The sequence below is a fragment of the Dermacentor variabilis genome, unplaced genomic scaffold, assembly GCF_050947875.1.
Source record: "Dermacentor variabilis isolate Ectoservices unplaced genomic scaffold, ASM5094787v1 scaffold_20, whole genome shotgun sequence".
Lineage (NCBI taxonomy): Eukaryota > Metazoa > Arthropoda > Arachnida > Ixodida > Ixodidae > Dermacentor > Dermacentor variabilis.
Genome location: NW_027460368.1, coordinates 829,369 through 845,425, shown reverse-complemented (window position 1 = coordinate 845,425; position 16,057 = coordinate 829,369). Strand labels below are relative to the sequence as shown.

Genomic DNA, 16,057 nt, shown 5'->3' with positions numbered 1-16,057 from the left:
GTCAGCCAAATATGCTGAAGGGATTGTAATTAATATTGCCTATAGTACATTCATGTTTCTTTGAAATTTTCAGCCAAATATGCTGAAGGGATTGTAATTAATAATCATTTCATGAGTACAACCTGATGTGTGTACTTTTCCGGTGTTTCATGAATTTGTTTCATGAATTTTATGACATGTTGACCCAGGTCACATGAACCAGGCTGCAGCCCCGATCACCGGCTGGCCTCCTGCCCACCGGTGCCGGTCAGTCTGTGCGAGTCGCCACCGCCTATTTTGGCGCCTCCTCTCTCTCGACGTGTGGATCCTGTGGCTCCACCCATCTCGGTCGGCCTCAATCCCGAAAGCCCGGCCTTTCACCCGGATGAGCCCTGGTGCAACCCCTCTCCACCAAGCCGGGTGAGACACGTTGCTGCTACAGAGGGGCCTCGGCAGCAAAAAACTGGCTGCTTTATTGGGAGACCGTGATTAGTGAATCATTCTTTCTGGTGCCCACAGGTTTAGATGCCGTGTCGCGTTTCTGTGAGGTATGCCACTGTGGCTGAATATGGATGCACGATGCATTCATTGCCGAAATTCGCTGCTCCTCTCGTATCGTGATAGACTTTTTCATCTTGCTGACTCACCAAAACCTCCCCTAAATCGATTCCTGGAGTGCATGGGATCTGCATAATATATTATCATTGAGCAGCAGCTTGCGCCTCATCATTGAGGCGTGAAACTGACCGCCCCAACCATGCCAATGTTTACTCGGCAATAGAGCTAATGACGGGGACGACATTCCAAACCCTGGGTAGGCACGCAAATAAATACTTCACATTAAAATAAACGACAACTTGAGTAACCTTTTAGATCCCTTAGCTCAGTGACTGTGAACAGCACTTTTGAGCTCCAAATTCCTCAAATAAGATTTAGGCTCTTACAAGATTTCGAGAACACTCCACTGCTGATCGTACCAGAAAACATTGATGGAACCCTATTGTGGACGGCAAGTGCAGCAGAATGCACATACCTCTGGAGTGAAAGAAGAGCGCGCTGCAGTGCGTGTGCATTAACGTTTCCACTGCTGCACCTCGATGAACACTGTTGTATGGTGCATGAGCTGAGCTCAATGGGGAAACCACCAGTGTTTGTGTGCACTTACTACAGGTACAGTACTCAGTACAGCACTTGCTTGCGCAAAGCTGCTGTTGCGTTGTTGCATTGTTGTTAGAATGCCTGGCTCGAAACTGCAACATTGTTAGTTTGATCCTACCTGCTTGAATATCTTTTTCGTGCCATGCCAGAAATGAAGCAGAACGTAACAATCTGCTTGTTTCCTAGCTCGCAACAGCTGTTCGCAGTAAAATGCCATAGCTCCAGTTGCAGCAGTACAAGTGGGATAGGGGAACTGAATACTTGCTTGTGTGGCCAGTTCTACGTAGCACTGCTTTATTCAGTGGAGGCCAGCAGTATCCCGTGAGTGTTGTTCGCCTTTGCTGTGGAATCAGGTATTCATGGGTAACTGTGTGGGGAGGCATTCCTCGGTGGCTGACCCTGTCCTAATCTCCAAATTCCCAAACTTCATTACCCTTAATAGGCCGATGCACCATCCCTCTTTTAGAAAGGTGTGTCATCATCATCATCATCATAGCCAAGTGGCTGTGGAGCATGCGTGTGTTTTCTTTAATTAAAGGGTCCCTGAAACGGTTCGGACAAATGTTGTAGACCTGTAGGGTACAGCAACAGTAAAACATTTGCATGACAATTTAAATGAAGCATCTCATATTAAAATAGCTCCGGACGATTATAAATTACCCTCCTCCCTAGCCATGCTTTTTTCTTTCTCCTCAACGTGTTTGCTGAGGGATCAGGACTAAGCTCTGCCTTCACTGGCTCTACGTCATGTCATGTCGTCTGCTTCCATTTGTCTTGGAGCCAGCCTGCAAAGCCTCTCCAACCTCTCCACTAGCTGCCTGGCCATCGATTCCCAGCGATAGCTGTCCAAGCAGTGTGCATTGTGTGCATTCTGTCGTAGCGTCAGGCGTGTCCAGTATTCTGGTGTAAGCGCAGTTGAGCTGGGCGTTTTGACGGATGCTGGAGGCATAAACTAAAGCTCCTCCATTGCTGTGATGAAGGAGCTTTAGCCTAGACGTACATGAGTAGCTTGATCGGTATGCATGGTCCAGCCACCTGGTGGCGCAGAGCTTAACCAGCCAAATACAGAGCTAATATTGCTGTAATCAAGTGTAAAACATTTGAAACGCTCCTGCCGAAAATTTATACTAGCAGCAAAGTAGAATACACTTGGCTACTGCTATATCAGCTCTGTTTGGTTGAGCTTTGTGCCTGCAGGTGGCTGCACCATGCAGGAAGTTCATGTTTGCGTCTCCACTAATCATCCAGTCCACTTGCGCTTGCATGGCATCGAGCACACGGGGCTCTGCAGTGCACGTGACATGGCACCGAATACGTTGAATTTTTGAAAAATCGAGTTAGGGGTATTGGTGATATCATTGATATTGGAGTATTTGCACACACCCTAGAAAGCATGGATATAACGAAGGAATGAAATTCCCCTTGAAATCCCCATAGAGATTGATATTGTAGTACATGAAATAATGGATATAACAAAGTAATTTTGCCTCCCCCCTTCAACTTAATTATAATCAAGTTTTATTGTATGTTTGTTGTGACAATTTGGTCATGTAGGCACTTTATGATCGGCACATCTTTTTTACTAAAGCAGAAATCGCATCTGCTAGATTGTGTGTGCCGTGCATGGGCATAAGACTTGATCTGCAAAGCACTAGTCTGGCTGCCACCCAGCACACCACCTCCAAAACACACAGAGGGCTGGTGCTCAAACCCTTCACACATCTTTGCATTTGTACTCTTTGTGATGCGTGTAATGCTGCATTTCGTTTCACTTCTCATACTCCGTTATTATTTACCGTATGCTGGTCACAAGTGTGGTAAATGCTAGACATGGAAAGATCAGGTTTAAGCATTGAAAGGGAATATCTCTGTGACCTGCATTTTTGCAGGAGACGTTATCCTGCTCATCAACACTGGAGATTACTCACAACAAATGATTGAGGACCTGAACCTGGCAGTATCTAAGTTCATCTTTCAGCATTAGGATACAAAAAATTAAGTTTAATAGTCTGGCATGCAAAGCAGTCTGTGATTGGCGGTCAATCGCTTGAAGTGCAGTGAAGGACGCATGTTTGTCTTGTTTAATATAAGAACAGTGCAAGGGACAGGGACAAATGAAGAAAGACGCACACAGAGCTTCACTGTATATGTCTTTCTTCATTTGTCCCTCTCTCTCGCACTGCTCTTATTTTGAACATAAACTACTAACATGCCCAGGTCTCTACCCTTCATTGTTAATCTAGGCCAAGAAGTTGCAGGGGAGACCCCAGTCATGAGAAGGAATCTAACGTTGTATCAGAAGCGTGGTTCTGAATATAACCCAAGGTGCTATGGGAAGGTGGATAATACACATATGGAAACGAACTTGATCAACAGTGATTGATCGAGGGAAGTACCAGCCTCAAAGTGGTTTTAAACAAGGGCACTTGTTGAAGCAACTGTGCTGAAACGTTGACTCCACGCTGAGTGTTTGCTCGTTCACCCACTCTTGATAAATTCTAGTCCCCCTTCATCCTCTGGCTTACTTGGACAAAAAGAACTTGCATTATTATCTGTGTTGGTTGTGTCCACACGTGATCGGAACTGTGGTGTTTGCTTCCACCCGTAGATGGTGTTACATCACAGCTTGGCACTTTCACAATTAGTAAGTAAAATTTTCACCTGCACTCAATGCAGAGTTGGATCTCATAATCTTGGTTTTGTTGCAGTGCAAACGACTCATTCCACCAAAGCAAAGCCAACCTAAGCTAGAATTTAAAATTAGTTGTCCAAAAATTTTCTATGTATCTCTGCTTAAGGTTTTCAGGTGAAATTATGTGGAGTTCTTGGTTTTAATTATTTAACCTAGCCTGTGTGGTTGCCTTCTCAAAATACTCAACGAAGAAGTAAAAGCTGTAAGCTTGTATGCTTACCTTTTGTTGCACATAAAGTTCATTTGTGAGAGCCTGAAACGCTTGCTTGACATGCTGTGGTTGCTCTGTGACTATGTATTGGATTCTGCTGTTCTATTGAACATCTGTTCTGTTGAACACACATTGTGGGTTTTGTTTCCAGCTTTGGCAGCTGCATTCTGGTGAGGGTGGAATGTAAAAATTCATGTTGTAAGCTTTGGGTACACCAGGTGGTCAAAATTAGTCCAGAGGCCTCTTATTACACACCATCTCTCATAGAACCAGTGTTGCGTTGTAACGTGTCACTTATATCATTCTCTAAATGAATGACTGCTTGTAGGAATTTAAGTAAGGGAAGCTGCTTTGCCTGTAAATAAAAATTTTTGTGAAGTTTCTGGGTTGGTTCATATATGAAAAAATATAAATTCATTTTTAATTTCTCATAATGTGTGTTGAGGGTTGGGTTGCCCACATGTACAAAATGTATACATATTAGATTGCTTTATAAGTGGGTGCAGGTGACATTTATTTATTTATATAAATTTTTGAGGCCTTAAGTTTTTTGTTCTGCAGTTTGTTAATTTCTTAGTTGTCTGACAAACTTAGTTTCATCTGTATCGTATTTATGGGAACTTGCACTTCCAAAATACATTCACTATCGTCAGTGTAACGATTTCTCTGAGGTGCATAAGTGACACATCACTTGTGCATGCTTTTGAGCGTGAAGAAATATGTGCTTGTCATTTCCACATCAAGCCAACAGATAATGAAGCCAAGGAAAGCATAGGGGAAGTTATTTGTAGTTTTAATTAAGTGCAGTAATGATACGTGGTATGTTTAAGCGATGCGTCAAGTAGTATGGAATGCCGTCAGTCGAAGGGATGTTCCACATCTGCCACCATGGTCATGAGTGGCGCTGGCTAACACTGCCCGGGTTATATCTTGCACCCTTACATAAATACCCAATAATGTGGATGAGGGAACAGCCGCCATCGTAGCACAGTTGGTAGTGCAACACGTTTTAATGTGGAAGTTGTGGGTTTGGCTCCAACCAGCGGCAAGTTGCTTTAGAGCGCAGCTTGTAGGTGTCCATTCCTGCGGCAAGCGAGCACAGCGAAGGACGAAAAAGTGAATGCAGACGACAATAGCAAAGAGAGCACGGAGAGGAAAGCAGAGGAGGAGGGTGCAGCGAAACCATGAGGCAGAAAACGGAGGAGGAGGGTACGGTGAAAGCATGAAAAGAAAAGTGTAGTGCCCGCAAGACAGGCTTTGCGGCGACAATGGCTACAAGGTGGCACCAGAGTAGCGCGTGTCCTCCATTCAACAATGACGCCACAGATACCATATATGAAAACAAAGCTTTGCTGCATGAGGTGAGGTCTGATCGCGCCCGCGCATCACCCATGCGCTGCCTCTCGTGATCTGATTAGTGAGGCAGTCGTGCTACACTTTGCTCAGTTTGCAACGTGCCGCATGAGGCAGATTGTCTACACTAATATATTGCGAAATGAAACACGTATACAGTTGCACTCAAATTTCGCATTAAGGGAGTATCATAATCATTGGTGAATTCTTTCCATCCAGTTCAGTTTACTTTTAGCTAATCGTTTCAACATTTCAATTATAATCAACAAATAATTTTCCTTATGCATTCAGTGGCTTCATTATCTGTTGACTACATATGGTTGCGACTAACAAAATCTAGCCCCTTGGTCCCCCTTCTCGTTCAGTGCTTGTCATTTATCTTGTCTGAAGGTACTGGGGCAGTTTTTAGTTAGCCTTGGTGGTGGCTGAAGCTTGTTTCACCATGCTGTTCAGAAATGTTTTGCATTGCTGTAAAATTCTGTAAGGTAATTGTGAATTCTTTTTTGCAGCTGTGGGACTTGTGCACGTTTTTGATTCCATTGATTGTACTGAATCGGTTGAGTATTATTCTCTAAAGGAACAGTTTGTGGATATATTATGTCTGAAGTACTGTTAGCTACATTGATATTGGTTTTGGACCACTCTTTTATTTATTTATCTGTTTGTTTTGTATCTTAGAATGACTACTTTTGTCCTAAGGGAAGGAGTGTTTTTCTGTGTACGTAATTATAGAAAGCAACTCTTACCAAATACAGTCGAATCTCGATAATTCAAACTCTAAAGGGCCCGAAAATTTGTTCAAATTTCGAAATAAAGGAAGCTAATTGAATGGAGGAATTGCCTGCAGTGGCGCTTGTGCACTGAGCTAACACATGAGTGGGAAGTTCCACAAGATTTATTCACACGTATTTACAACTGACAGTCAACGTCCGATTTTTCGGACTCCCTAGGGCCTGCGAAAATGTCCGAAAAATCGGGCAGTCTGAAAAAAATGGATGCATCCCTTTTACTGCCCCCAAGGGCTCAAACGCCACAGGCTCGCCTGAAATAGCTCCAAAGGACTGCCAGTACACTTATTAGGCGGAACGGTGCTCGTACTGTGATAGGAGACGGCGGGCGCACGTGTGTATAATTAAGGGAAGCATACCATGTCCCGTACAATTGCCCCTTCCACCTTTTCGTATCCTTCGCCGCGTAACAGTGCTGTATTGAGGCGAAGCTGACTTTCGGGAACCGGCATCATGCAGCGCGTCATACTTTACGCGCTCCGGAGCCTTTGATGAGAATTACGAAAGCGGAGTCGGTGCCATTGCTAACAGCGCCGAAGTGTTGTATGAAAAACACGGCATCGAATAGCAAGACGCTTGGTAGCGAATGTCAAAACAGCTAGGCCTAGCGTAGCCGCGGTGTGGCTACAGCTGCCTGCGGATCTATGTGCGAGAGCGCCTACTCGAGGCGGCGAGATAATCAAAATGGCGTCGGTGGTGGCTTCGATTAAGGCCGTTTCACTCCTGCGGTCATGACAAAAATCCGGAAAATCGGATGCCGTTTTTCGTCCGAAATTTTAGACGTTCCTATAAATCGACTGTATGGTGTACATGGCGGTATCGGGGATCTGGAAAATCGGTCGTTGACTGTATAGGACACTATCACTAACAGAAGTAATCGGTGATGCCTGCCTGCACACGACTGCACACAAATTTCCGCCACATTTTTTTCTTCGCGCGTGGCGTTGAGGGGGTCTCTCCTAAGCTCTTCCTCTGTGGCAGGGTCAGACGAATGCTAGTCAGAGGCGCTGCCGCGTGATTTGGCGCGTTGCTGAGAGCATTGTGAGAACGCCATATGTTCGAATTAACTGTCGCAAATGCTTGCGTGTTCGAATTACCAGGCGTTTTCGCCCATTGGGATACACATAAATTTGATAGGACCACAGCGTCAGTTTGAATAAGCTGAAAGTTTGAATTAAGCATGTTTGAATTAACGAGATTCGACTGTAGCAAATTAAGCAGCATTCTCAGACTAAGAGTTTGCAAAGTATAACATATACGCATGAGGTCGAGTCTGTCTGATGATTAACATTCCGCTATATTTCTAAACAGGACAATAGAACTTCAGGGCCAGTAGGCATTCCTTGTTTGTGTGCAAGCGAGAAGACCATATCCAAATGAAAAAAAAAAACGAGAACATTAATCTGAATGCAAACCTGCTTGCAATGGGCTACTATGCTTGCATGCTTGTACCTGCTGTTTACTCTGGTGTTTTTATCAATGTGGATTTGTGTACACTGTACATTTAGATCATTCTGTGCATTGGTGGGCTCAACTGATTCTTTCATGTCCAGTCTAAATTAGGTAGAGTAAGGGTACGAATTTGTTCCGTTGATGCTGAATCGAATTCAGAGCACTGTTTTGAGTTTGACTAATACATTGTATCTAAAATATCCTCGTGCTCGTAGTACATTATGTCATTGTCTTTCTTGGTCTTCTCTCTTAATTTGTAGGAGGATGATGATGACTGGGGCTCTAGCCATGGGTCCTGTGACAGCTCTACCTCAAGCCATCATCCAACTCGACCGTAAGTGCATTGTCTCACTGACTACAGGGGGCATCTCACTGGTGTAGCAGATTGGCAACTCTGTTTTCTTGAGGCTATGTCATTGCTCTCCTCTCTCTGCAGTGCAAATTTAAGTGCAGTCAGTTACCCTGGCTATGATTTTTTAAGTGATTTTGAGTGGATTTAAGTAAGGTAGTTCTCTCATGAGAATGGCATCTCCCCTGTTGTGTGGATCGAATGTTATGCTTCCAGCTGGTGCAGAATCGAAATGCTCTGAACACAGTGCAGCCATGTAGAGGTTCAGAAAGTGGACAGCACATTCCCCGTAGGTATATTAAATATCCTACAAAAGTTTACTAGAGGCAACTCCGGTGCTGCAATTGTTCAGCTACCATGGTGACAATGGGTAGTACATCTTCATGCTTGTGGCTTCAGATGTTGTTGTGGTATTATTTTATACACTTTGCCTTTCTTTCCAAGCACTTGAAACCTGGCAAGACAATAAGTCTCTGTGACATGCATAATCATTGCGAATGGTTGCATTTATGCAGAAATATTTTGTTGAAAATGATCAATTTGCAAAACTGGTTGATTCCAAACGAATGAAACTTATACCAGTCCATGTAGTACTGCTCGCCATTGCCATGCTGGCCGAACCCTACCATACTTTTAGCTCCTGTAGGCCAGTTTCCTCTGGTAATTTTTCTAGGAAGCTCAGTGGTCTTAAAAATGCCAATGGAAATTGCGCAAGATGTAAGGTGACAGTGATGTTACATGATCTTCCAGACTGTGCCATGAAACTCCTTTCTCAAGCATGAAAATTTAGTTTCAGGTGCTGTTCCTGAGCAAGTCATCAAAAAAATTTATCCTCAATTCCCAAATTTCTTTTTTGTAAATTTATTTTCACAATTGCACCTCAGTGTGGAGTTATGTGGATCATGCCATGCTGAGATGGTTATTTTGTGTGTGTGTATGTGTTTGTGTGTGTGCGTGTGTACATGCGTGTGTACACGAAATGAGGCACTCTTGTTGGTTTACATCATGTCATGTCGTGCAAGTGTGGCATTTGTCGTGTTTTGTTGGGCCTCTTGAGGAGGTCGTAAGCAAAACTGTTTTCAAAGCTAGCACTATCATTCGTTCCTCTGTTTATCATGGATGCAGTTGCCCATCTGAGGAGGATCCCCTGGTGCCCTTTGACCCTCCCTTAGTCTCCAAGTATGGACCCATCTCCCGCTGTGCGCGAACCCTTGTTAGAGGTCCTGCCCCCATCCAGGTAAGACTGCATTGCCTAATGTGAGAATTCTCTGCCATTTTGGTGCACTTATTTAGTAGTGTCTGTATGATATCTGCGAACTCTCCCGAATTTTTCATAATTTACGAAATTTGGCTTGTTCTACAGTTTTACGAAAGTATCGTCAAGTTTTATGAAAAATGAGTTGTCCCAAAATGGTTTCGCTCGTTGGTCTATAACCTTGCTAGTAGGCTTGCGTGAATATCAATTTCTTTGGTAGTAAGCGAAGTCGAAGTGAATAGTAATTAGTGTCGAATAATTGTGAAATTAATAGCCCAAATAGTTGTAGAATTTGCATAAGATCTTGACACAACTGCCAGATGTTGACAATTGTAAAAAGTTGGCTCTTGCAAAAAAGGAAGTTGGTTCATCTCTGGAGTCAGTTTAATTTCAATATGCCATTTTTGATATATTTTCATGTGAAAATGCAAGGTCATTATTTTTTGCAACTACAGCAACACAGAACATTTGTTTACGGGCTTTTGCTCACTGTTTTGCTGCAGTCTATTCGAAAATTTTGTTGCGGTTGAGGCTGCAGGAGCATTTCACATTCGCCCATCGTTCGTTGTCACAATGCTGTGAAGTGTGACCTTGACTGAGCGACGCCGGCAATTTATGCCTTGTTCCACAAATTCAGCTTCTGTAAGGACATAGATGGAACTTAGTAAGCGAGCTCCCCGCTTTTGTGGTCCTTAGTATAGCCCACGTGCATGATCTGGTGCCCAATCACTGATGAGTGGCAAACTTCCCGCTTCTGTTTGCTGTCCACCTGCCTGCCTTGACTGTTAGGCCTAACCAGTGCTGTTTTGCCAGGTGTCAACCACCAAAGTTATGGCGTAGTGCTGTGTCGATGCAAATCTATTCTCCGAGGCCGTGCGCCTCTTGGGAAGCCGTGTGGCTGCTGCGAATAACAAGCTTGAGTAATTGAGCAGGTGCAGAAATTGGTAGGCAACTCTAAATGAATTCATCTTTGGCTTGTCTTAGCTATGAAATATGCAGTGTAATTTTCTGATGAAAACTGAAGCTGTCAATTATTTTTTATAGCTTACCATAACTTTGTGCATATAACATAGGCCAAAATTTTTTAAAATTTAGCAGTAACATAGGGGTGCAGGTTAAATGCGAATTTGGATTTGAAACCTCCTGTGAAAACATCTCTAGGACAAAGCTCTCTGCCATCGGTGTCACCGAAGAGGTGGGAAGAACCGGCTAGCTGAAGATACGACGGGGGCAATTTGTGCATCAGCAAATGGAGACTGTTTTTACAAAGATTTGGTTGTCGTATGCAGTTAGTTCTGCTGGTTATACGCGTGGACTTTTTTCTTTCCAGGGTGCGGCTTATATGCGGAAAATGTGTACATTCGTTCCGTTTTGAATACTTTGAAAACTATGAGTACTGGAATTCAAATATCAAATAGCATCTATTAAATATTTGTGCAAGCCTACTTGGTAGCCTTTTCATTGTGTAAGGACATCAGAGATTCAGGGGGCACCTGCGTTAAGTTTATTCAGAAAGTTCACGAATCAGGCTAAATGTGCAACAACAAAGTCGCTGAGTGTTTCTTGTCACTTTGTGTTGTTCCAAGTTTGCTACTGCGTGTGTGCTGCACCTCAAGGTGAATCATCATTAATATTTAGCCCACAGAAGGTGTGCATTCAAGGCATAATTAAATGAAAATGCATGCTATCCCCCCTCCTTTCCCTTCCCCTTCTCCATTGGTGTGCTTATGGGAGGTTTACAAAGTTCACAGACTGGCAGGTATAGTATTGCTGCCAACTTCAGCATGTAAGATAATTTTTCAACGAGCTTTCATAATGAAAGCAGCATATATATAACATAACATAGTAAATTTAAAACAGGGTTGGCCATGCTTTATTTAGTGCCTCTTCTACACTGCTATAACAAAATCGAAAATGGTACATCTGAGACAATATTGCTTATAGCAAAGTGCATTCTTGGTTGCTTGGCAGCTCAAGATATGTGTTGTTGTGCTAGCAAAAAGCTCAAATACTTGCTAATGCTGAGTGACAAGAAGTCAAATGCTCAGCCAGAGCAACTTGAAATGGCACATTCTGGGTGTGTATGTGCCTTTGGCCAGCGGCTTGGCTTGGCTGGCTCGCAGCCCGCAAGCCAACATGCCGATCCCATGTGATGACACCAATTGCACGGTTACATATTAACAGCAGGGCTGAGTGTCATATCGGCATTGCAAGCTGCTGATGGCCATCAATATCAACAGGGAACCATTTGCTGGCCCACCAGAGGCATTGTGTACCCTTGCGTTTCGTTCACATAGACCCAGTTGCCCAAAATTCTTTTTTTTTAGCTATACCGGCTTGTACACTTATAGTGAAGTATTAGATATTGGTGAAGTTATTTTTTTGTCAGATATGACTGTTATGAGGTTTAACTTTGCTCTTGATGACAGTGGTGATGACGTTGGCTATGACAGCAGGCTATATCCAGCACTGCAAATGCAGTTTCTTGGTTTCATACCCACTTGTGATGCACAGGCAATTTTGCACAGCCAAGTTTTTTTTATCTACTTTGTCAGAAAAAAAAGGTTAGTATTAGAATCGGATAAATGTAGCCTGTAAAACTACCCAGTGTGCTTTGTGAATCTAGTGCCTCGTCACAGAAGTGACATGGCTGGATCACGTTTGTGTTGTTTGAAAACAGCTTCATAACCAGAGTTGGTATCCAAGAACTGCTGTGTGCTTCTTTGCTGAGGGTTTGCCCCCCTTGCTGCACCCAGGTGACATCCCGGCAGCCCCAGGAACTGACTAGTCCCACAGCTGCCTTGCGGCTGCCCCTGGCATCCGCTGCAGCTGCCCCATCATTCTACGCACAGGGTCAGTGGTTTGAACATGGCTAGGCCTTTTATGCTTTGCAGTAGAAAGGAGTCTTTTTTTTTGGCATGCTGGGCAGTTTTCCTCGACATCCAAGATGCAAAAGCAAGGGAAGGACTGCTTTGCCCCTTCTGCATTGCTCTCTTGCTTGACTATCCAGCCCCTCTTTGGCGTGAGATACTGAAGGTTTCCTGTGGAAAAACTTACCGTATTTAGTCAGTTAAAAAGAAGAAAAAAAAACTGAGAGGTTGATGTTTTTAAACAAGACACAGAAATGTGGTGTTCAGGAAGAGAGAAGCAGAGTGCTAAGAATGGTAAGCAGTCATTATCAGAAATTTGCAGGGCAAGGGATGTTTTAAAAGGCTGAATGTATTCCCGGTGCATGCAGCCTGGATTTCAAATGTGCTACCTGTACTAGTGTACACCACCAACAGTGTGTTAACACCTCGTTAATTCAGATCTCACGGGATCAAAAAGAAATGTCTGTAGAAGCCAAATGTATAATTATTGAGAGTATCAGGAAAACAATCAACAAATGCTTGTACAGTCAAACCCACTTAGCATAACAATATTCGAGTGCTACGAAAATTCCTTTTTTGTAACCGATAATTGTTATAACAGGGTTGCATGAAAAAAAAAATCAATATGGCAGATGGCGTAGCTGTTCCGAGAAAACTATAATGGCAGGGAGGCCAGTTCTCCCCTCCACCTCCTTCCTCCATTTGCCTTCTGATTGTGTTGACTCGTTTAACTGTTTAACTCTGCTCCCTGCGTACTCCGATCGCGTGTTGTTAACAAGTCACGGCTGTTGGCGTTCAAGCGTGGCACTGCTATACTGCAAAAAGTGGTCACGGGTGGCAAGTGACATACGAGCTCGGCTGAGGCATCACTTTGGTGGCCCCAACAGGCACTTTTTAAAAAATACGGGAAGGTTGCCGTGGCAGTATCTCAGCTTGATAAATCCAGAAGAAATGCTGGGACGTGATCGCCACAAGCATCTCGCCGCATACTTCCCACTGTCTTGCACGAGAAAGCCGCAAGTCCATCAGCCTTGCTTGCTTTACGCGAAGCTTGCTGACATCCTTCTCCAAGGCATCCAGGTGCTCCATGTAGTGAAGCGGAAGGGCCCTCGCGAAAACAGGCCCATGGGGGACTGAATAATCTACAGGGCTTCCTGCGGGGACAATGTTGCAGTAGCCTGCCCTACAGCATCAGCGCTGCTGTTGTGGCCGTCACTGTCGCTATCCGATGCAAGCACGTTCATGACGATCGCCTCATTGGTTAGAAGCACTTCGTTTCCAAATCTAAAGCAGTACACTTTCTTTTCACCAGCAACATCGTGCATTGCCGATGATCAGTGGGCAGATCAGCAATCTTCCGTTTCGGTGGCAAGTTGAACGAGGCTGGGAAACAATGTGGCCAGGAACGACTTCGATGCAACAAACAGACAAGCACGAGTTACTTAATCCATTAGCAGAATTGCGCAGAATGAGGGCCATAGAATAAAGGACCACCGGTCAGGGCCCAGTCATACAGATGGGAGCAGCGCTGGCAGCGCAATTGGCGCGGCCCATTCGTGTTTCGGAGGGCTGGAAGGGCGACGGGAGAGATGCGCGCGAGGCTGGTGTGCGTCTGTCATGGAGAGAAGTGCGCAGCGGCAGTTGCGGTGGCAAGTGGTCGTGCTGCACTTCGCATTTCACTTTTTCTTTTCAAGGACTTCGCATTCCATTACCTTTCGGCATGGGCACCCAGCAGCCAGACTTATCGTTATAACCGATAATGCAGCATGGGGACACTGTAGTAAGTGGATTATTTCCCCATAGAAAGCATACAAAAGCTGACGGTGCAGCAGCTTTTCTTTGTTATAACCGATATATTGTTAAAACCGGTATCGTTATAAGTGGGTTTGACTGTATGTCGACACGCTTTTATTTACTGAATTAATTGACAAATCCTGTTTCTATTTTGCACAAGAGCAGTACGGAAGCAGCTATTCTCGTAATCTCATGACTGATTAGCGCTCGCAGTGGTGAAGGTCTTGTCGCTTTCTTTGCAGCGCGGCTGCAGCACGCTCTTCATGGGAGACGCGCTTTTCATTACAGTGCGCACATGCCGATTTATTTTTTCACCTGTCAGCCTGGTAGCCAGCAGATCATCCGTCCATCATGATGTAGCTGGTGCTCTTCATCCATGACAGGTTTCGCCATGCTTGTGACATTGCGCGTGGCTATTGCAGTGAGTCAAAACGAAACTACTGTTTGCCACAACTGCTGTAGACAAAAGCGTATTTGCTTTGATGTGATCATGGATGATGATCATGCAGTCACGCTGCCAACACGGTGTTATGCACTGTACAGGCTGTAAAAGCACAATGGGCACTAAATGTTCCTGTCGTTGCGTGCGATTCCTGCTGATGACTGTGGCAATGCGGAATCTTTCACTCTTTTGCATAGTGCATTTGCAACACTGCGCTCGCCGAGCTCAGAGAGTTGTCAAAATTCACCGGTGTGCAGCCAAATGAGAGTTTGGTTTTATTGAATAATGTGTGGTGCCTGCCAAGACCTGAGCACTAGTCGGAATTATCCAATTTTCCGACTTAGCAAGGGTCAAATTAACGAGGCTTTGTGGAACTGTTTTACTGGCTGCCGGCTGATGCTGGAGAAGTTCAGCTTATTCGTGGAATCTACGTGCAAGAAACTTATCAGACTGATTGAAATCATATGTGGGGACATGCATAGATGGAAAACATGGTCACTGAGGTGCCATGCACAGTTCTTGTGAAATGCAAAGTGAGCAAATTTACTGACCTCAGTTCTATGAAGGACAGGCCCCTTCAGTCCTCACACCTTCTGGCTGGCAGTTCTTTAGTGTGTTGGGGTGGGGGGGGGGGACTGATGAGGTAGGAATGCCCTGGATGTGCTTTTTCTGTTTTTTTTTTAATTTACAAATATGCTGCCATTTTAATACGAGATAATGCAGGTGGGGTTCAAATAAACACAGCACGTATACAGTAGAATGTTCTTGATATGATCCCATTTCGCGCGATTTCTCAGTGCCAACATTCGCGATCGAAAAGACAAAAAATGATCCAGTACAGTTACGCTTCTTTTTTTACCGGTTGGTGTGTTCCTGAAAAACAATATTTTTCAGCACCAACATTCAGTACATCTCTACAAACTGCAATCGTATGATACATTTTCCGGCCACTAAATCTTCTAGATCCTGAACTGTGCTTTGAGCGAAGCACAGTTGAGAGTGCTGCAATACTATAGCACATGAGCGCAATCAAGTGGTTTTATTTCATATTTCGCAGGCTTTCTTTAAATAGGGAAAAAAAAATCGCCACGCAGCATGTACGTTGCCACAAAAAAAAATTGGATTGGTCGTTTCTGAATCCCCTCTACAACTTAGTGAAACCCACTTGGCCCTAAAGTGAATATTAAGAATTTTGAATATAAAAACTCTAAGGAGCGCCACATGATGGCAAACGATATTGTCACGTAGTAGTGACGATGAATAATACAGTGGCAAATCTGTGCCCACAAAAGCAAGTTACACTCAAAGCACAGCGATAGTGGCAAACAAGGTCGGCGATCGTCGAAATCTTATCGGCCGGTCAAATGCGTCGGCTTTTATGCACGAGCCATCGAATGTTCAAGTAATTGCTGGTGCCCACGTGTCTTCCAGAAAGTTCTACACCATTCGCGTTGCGTATACATGCAATCAGATTACACAAGGTTCGGTGACAACAGCCAGCGGATAGAACCATCAATAACATTCCAGAAACTTCCGATACATGCAGGCGCGTCTCGCACTGAGCGATAACATTTGTTAGACGGTGAAAAGTGGTCACCCGAAAAAGATAAACAAGTCAATGTGTCATTGGTTTCATTCAGCTGCGGTTAACCACTTTTTAAAAATCATTGGTTCAAGGAAGGAAGGAAGGAAAAAGTGGAGAAGGAAAGGCAGG

General features: G+C 44.2%; 1 protein-coding gene across 3 annotated transcripts in view; it reads left to right on the top strand.

Moving 5' to 3' along the window:
- Nucleotides 1–16,057, top strand: part of roq (RING finger and CCCH-type zinc finger domain-containing protein roquin) — a 162,743-nt gene that overhangs the window by 96,365 nt on the left and 50,321 nt on the right. For 2 of the 3 annotated variants that reach the window (XM_075678443.1, XM_075678445.1), the window contains 5 exons: nucleotides 189–399; nucleotides 3,746–3,781; nucleotides 7,894–7,967; nucleotides 9,108–9,219; nucleotides 11,994–12,090. In XM_075678443.1, coding sequence (XP_075534558.1) covers nucleotides 189–399; nucleotides 3,746–3,781; nucleotides 7,894–7,967; nucleotides 9,108–9,219; nucleotides 11,994–12,090 — 530 coding nt within the window. The remainder of the gene's footprint in view (nucleotides 1–188; nucleotides 400–3,745; nucleotides 3,782–7,893; nucleotides 7,968–9,107; nucleotides 9,220–11,993; nucleotides 12,091–16,057) is intronic. The other variant, XM_075678444.1, reaches the window with a different exon arrangement.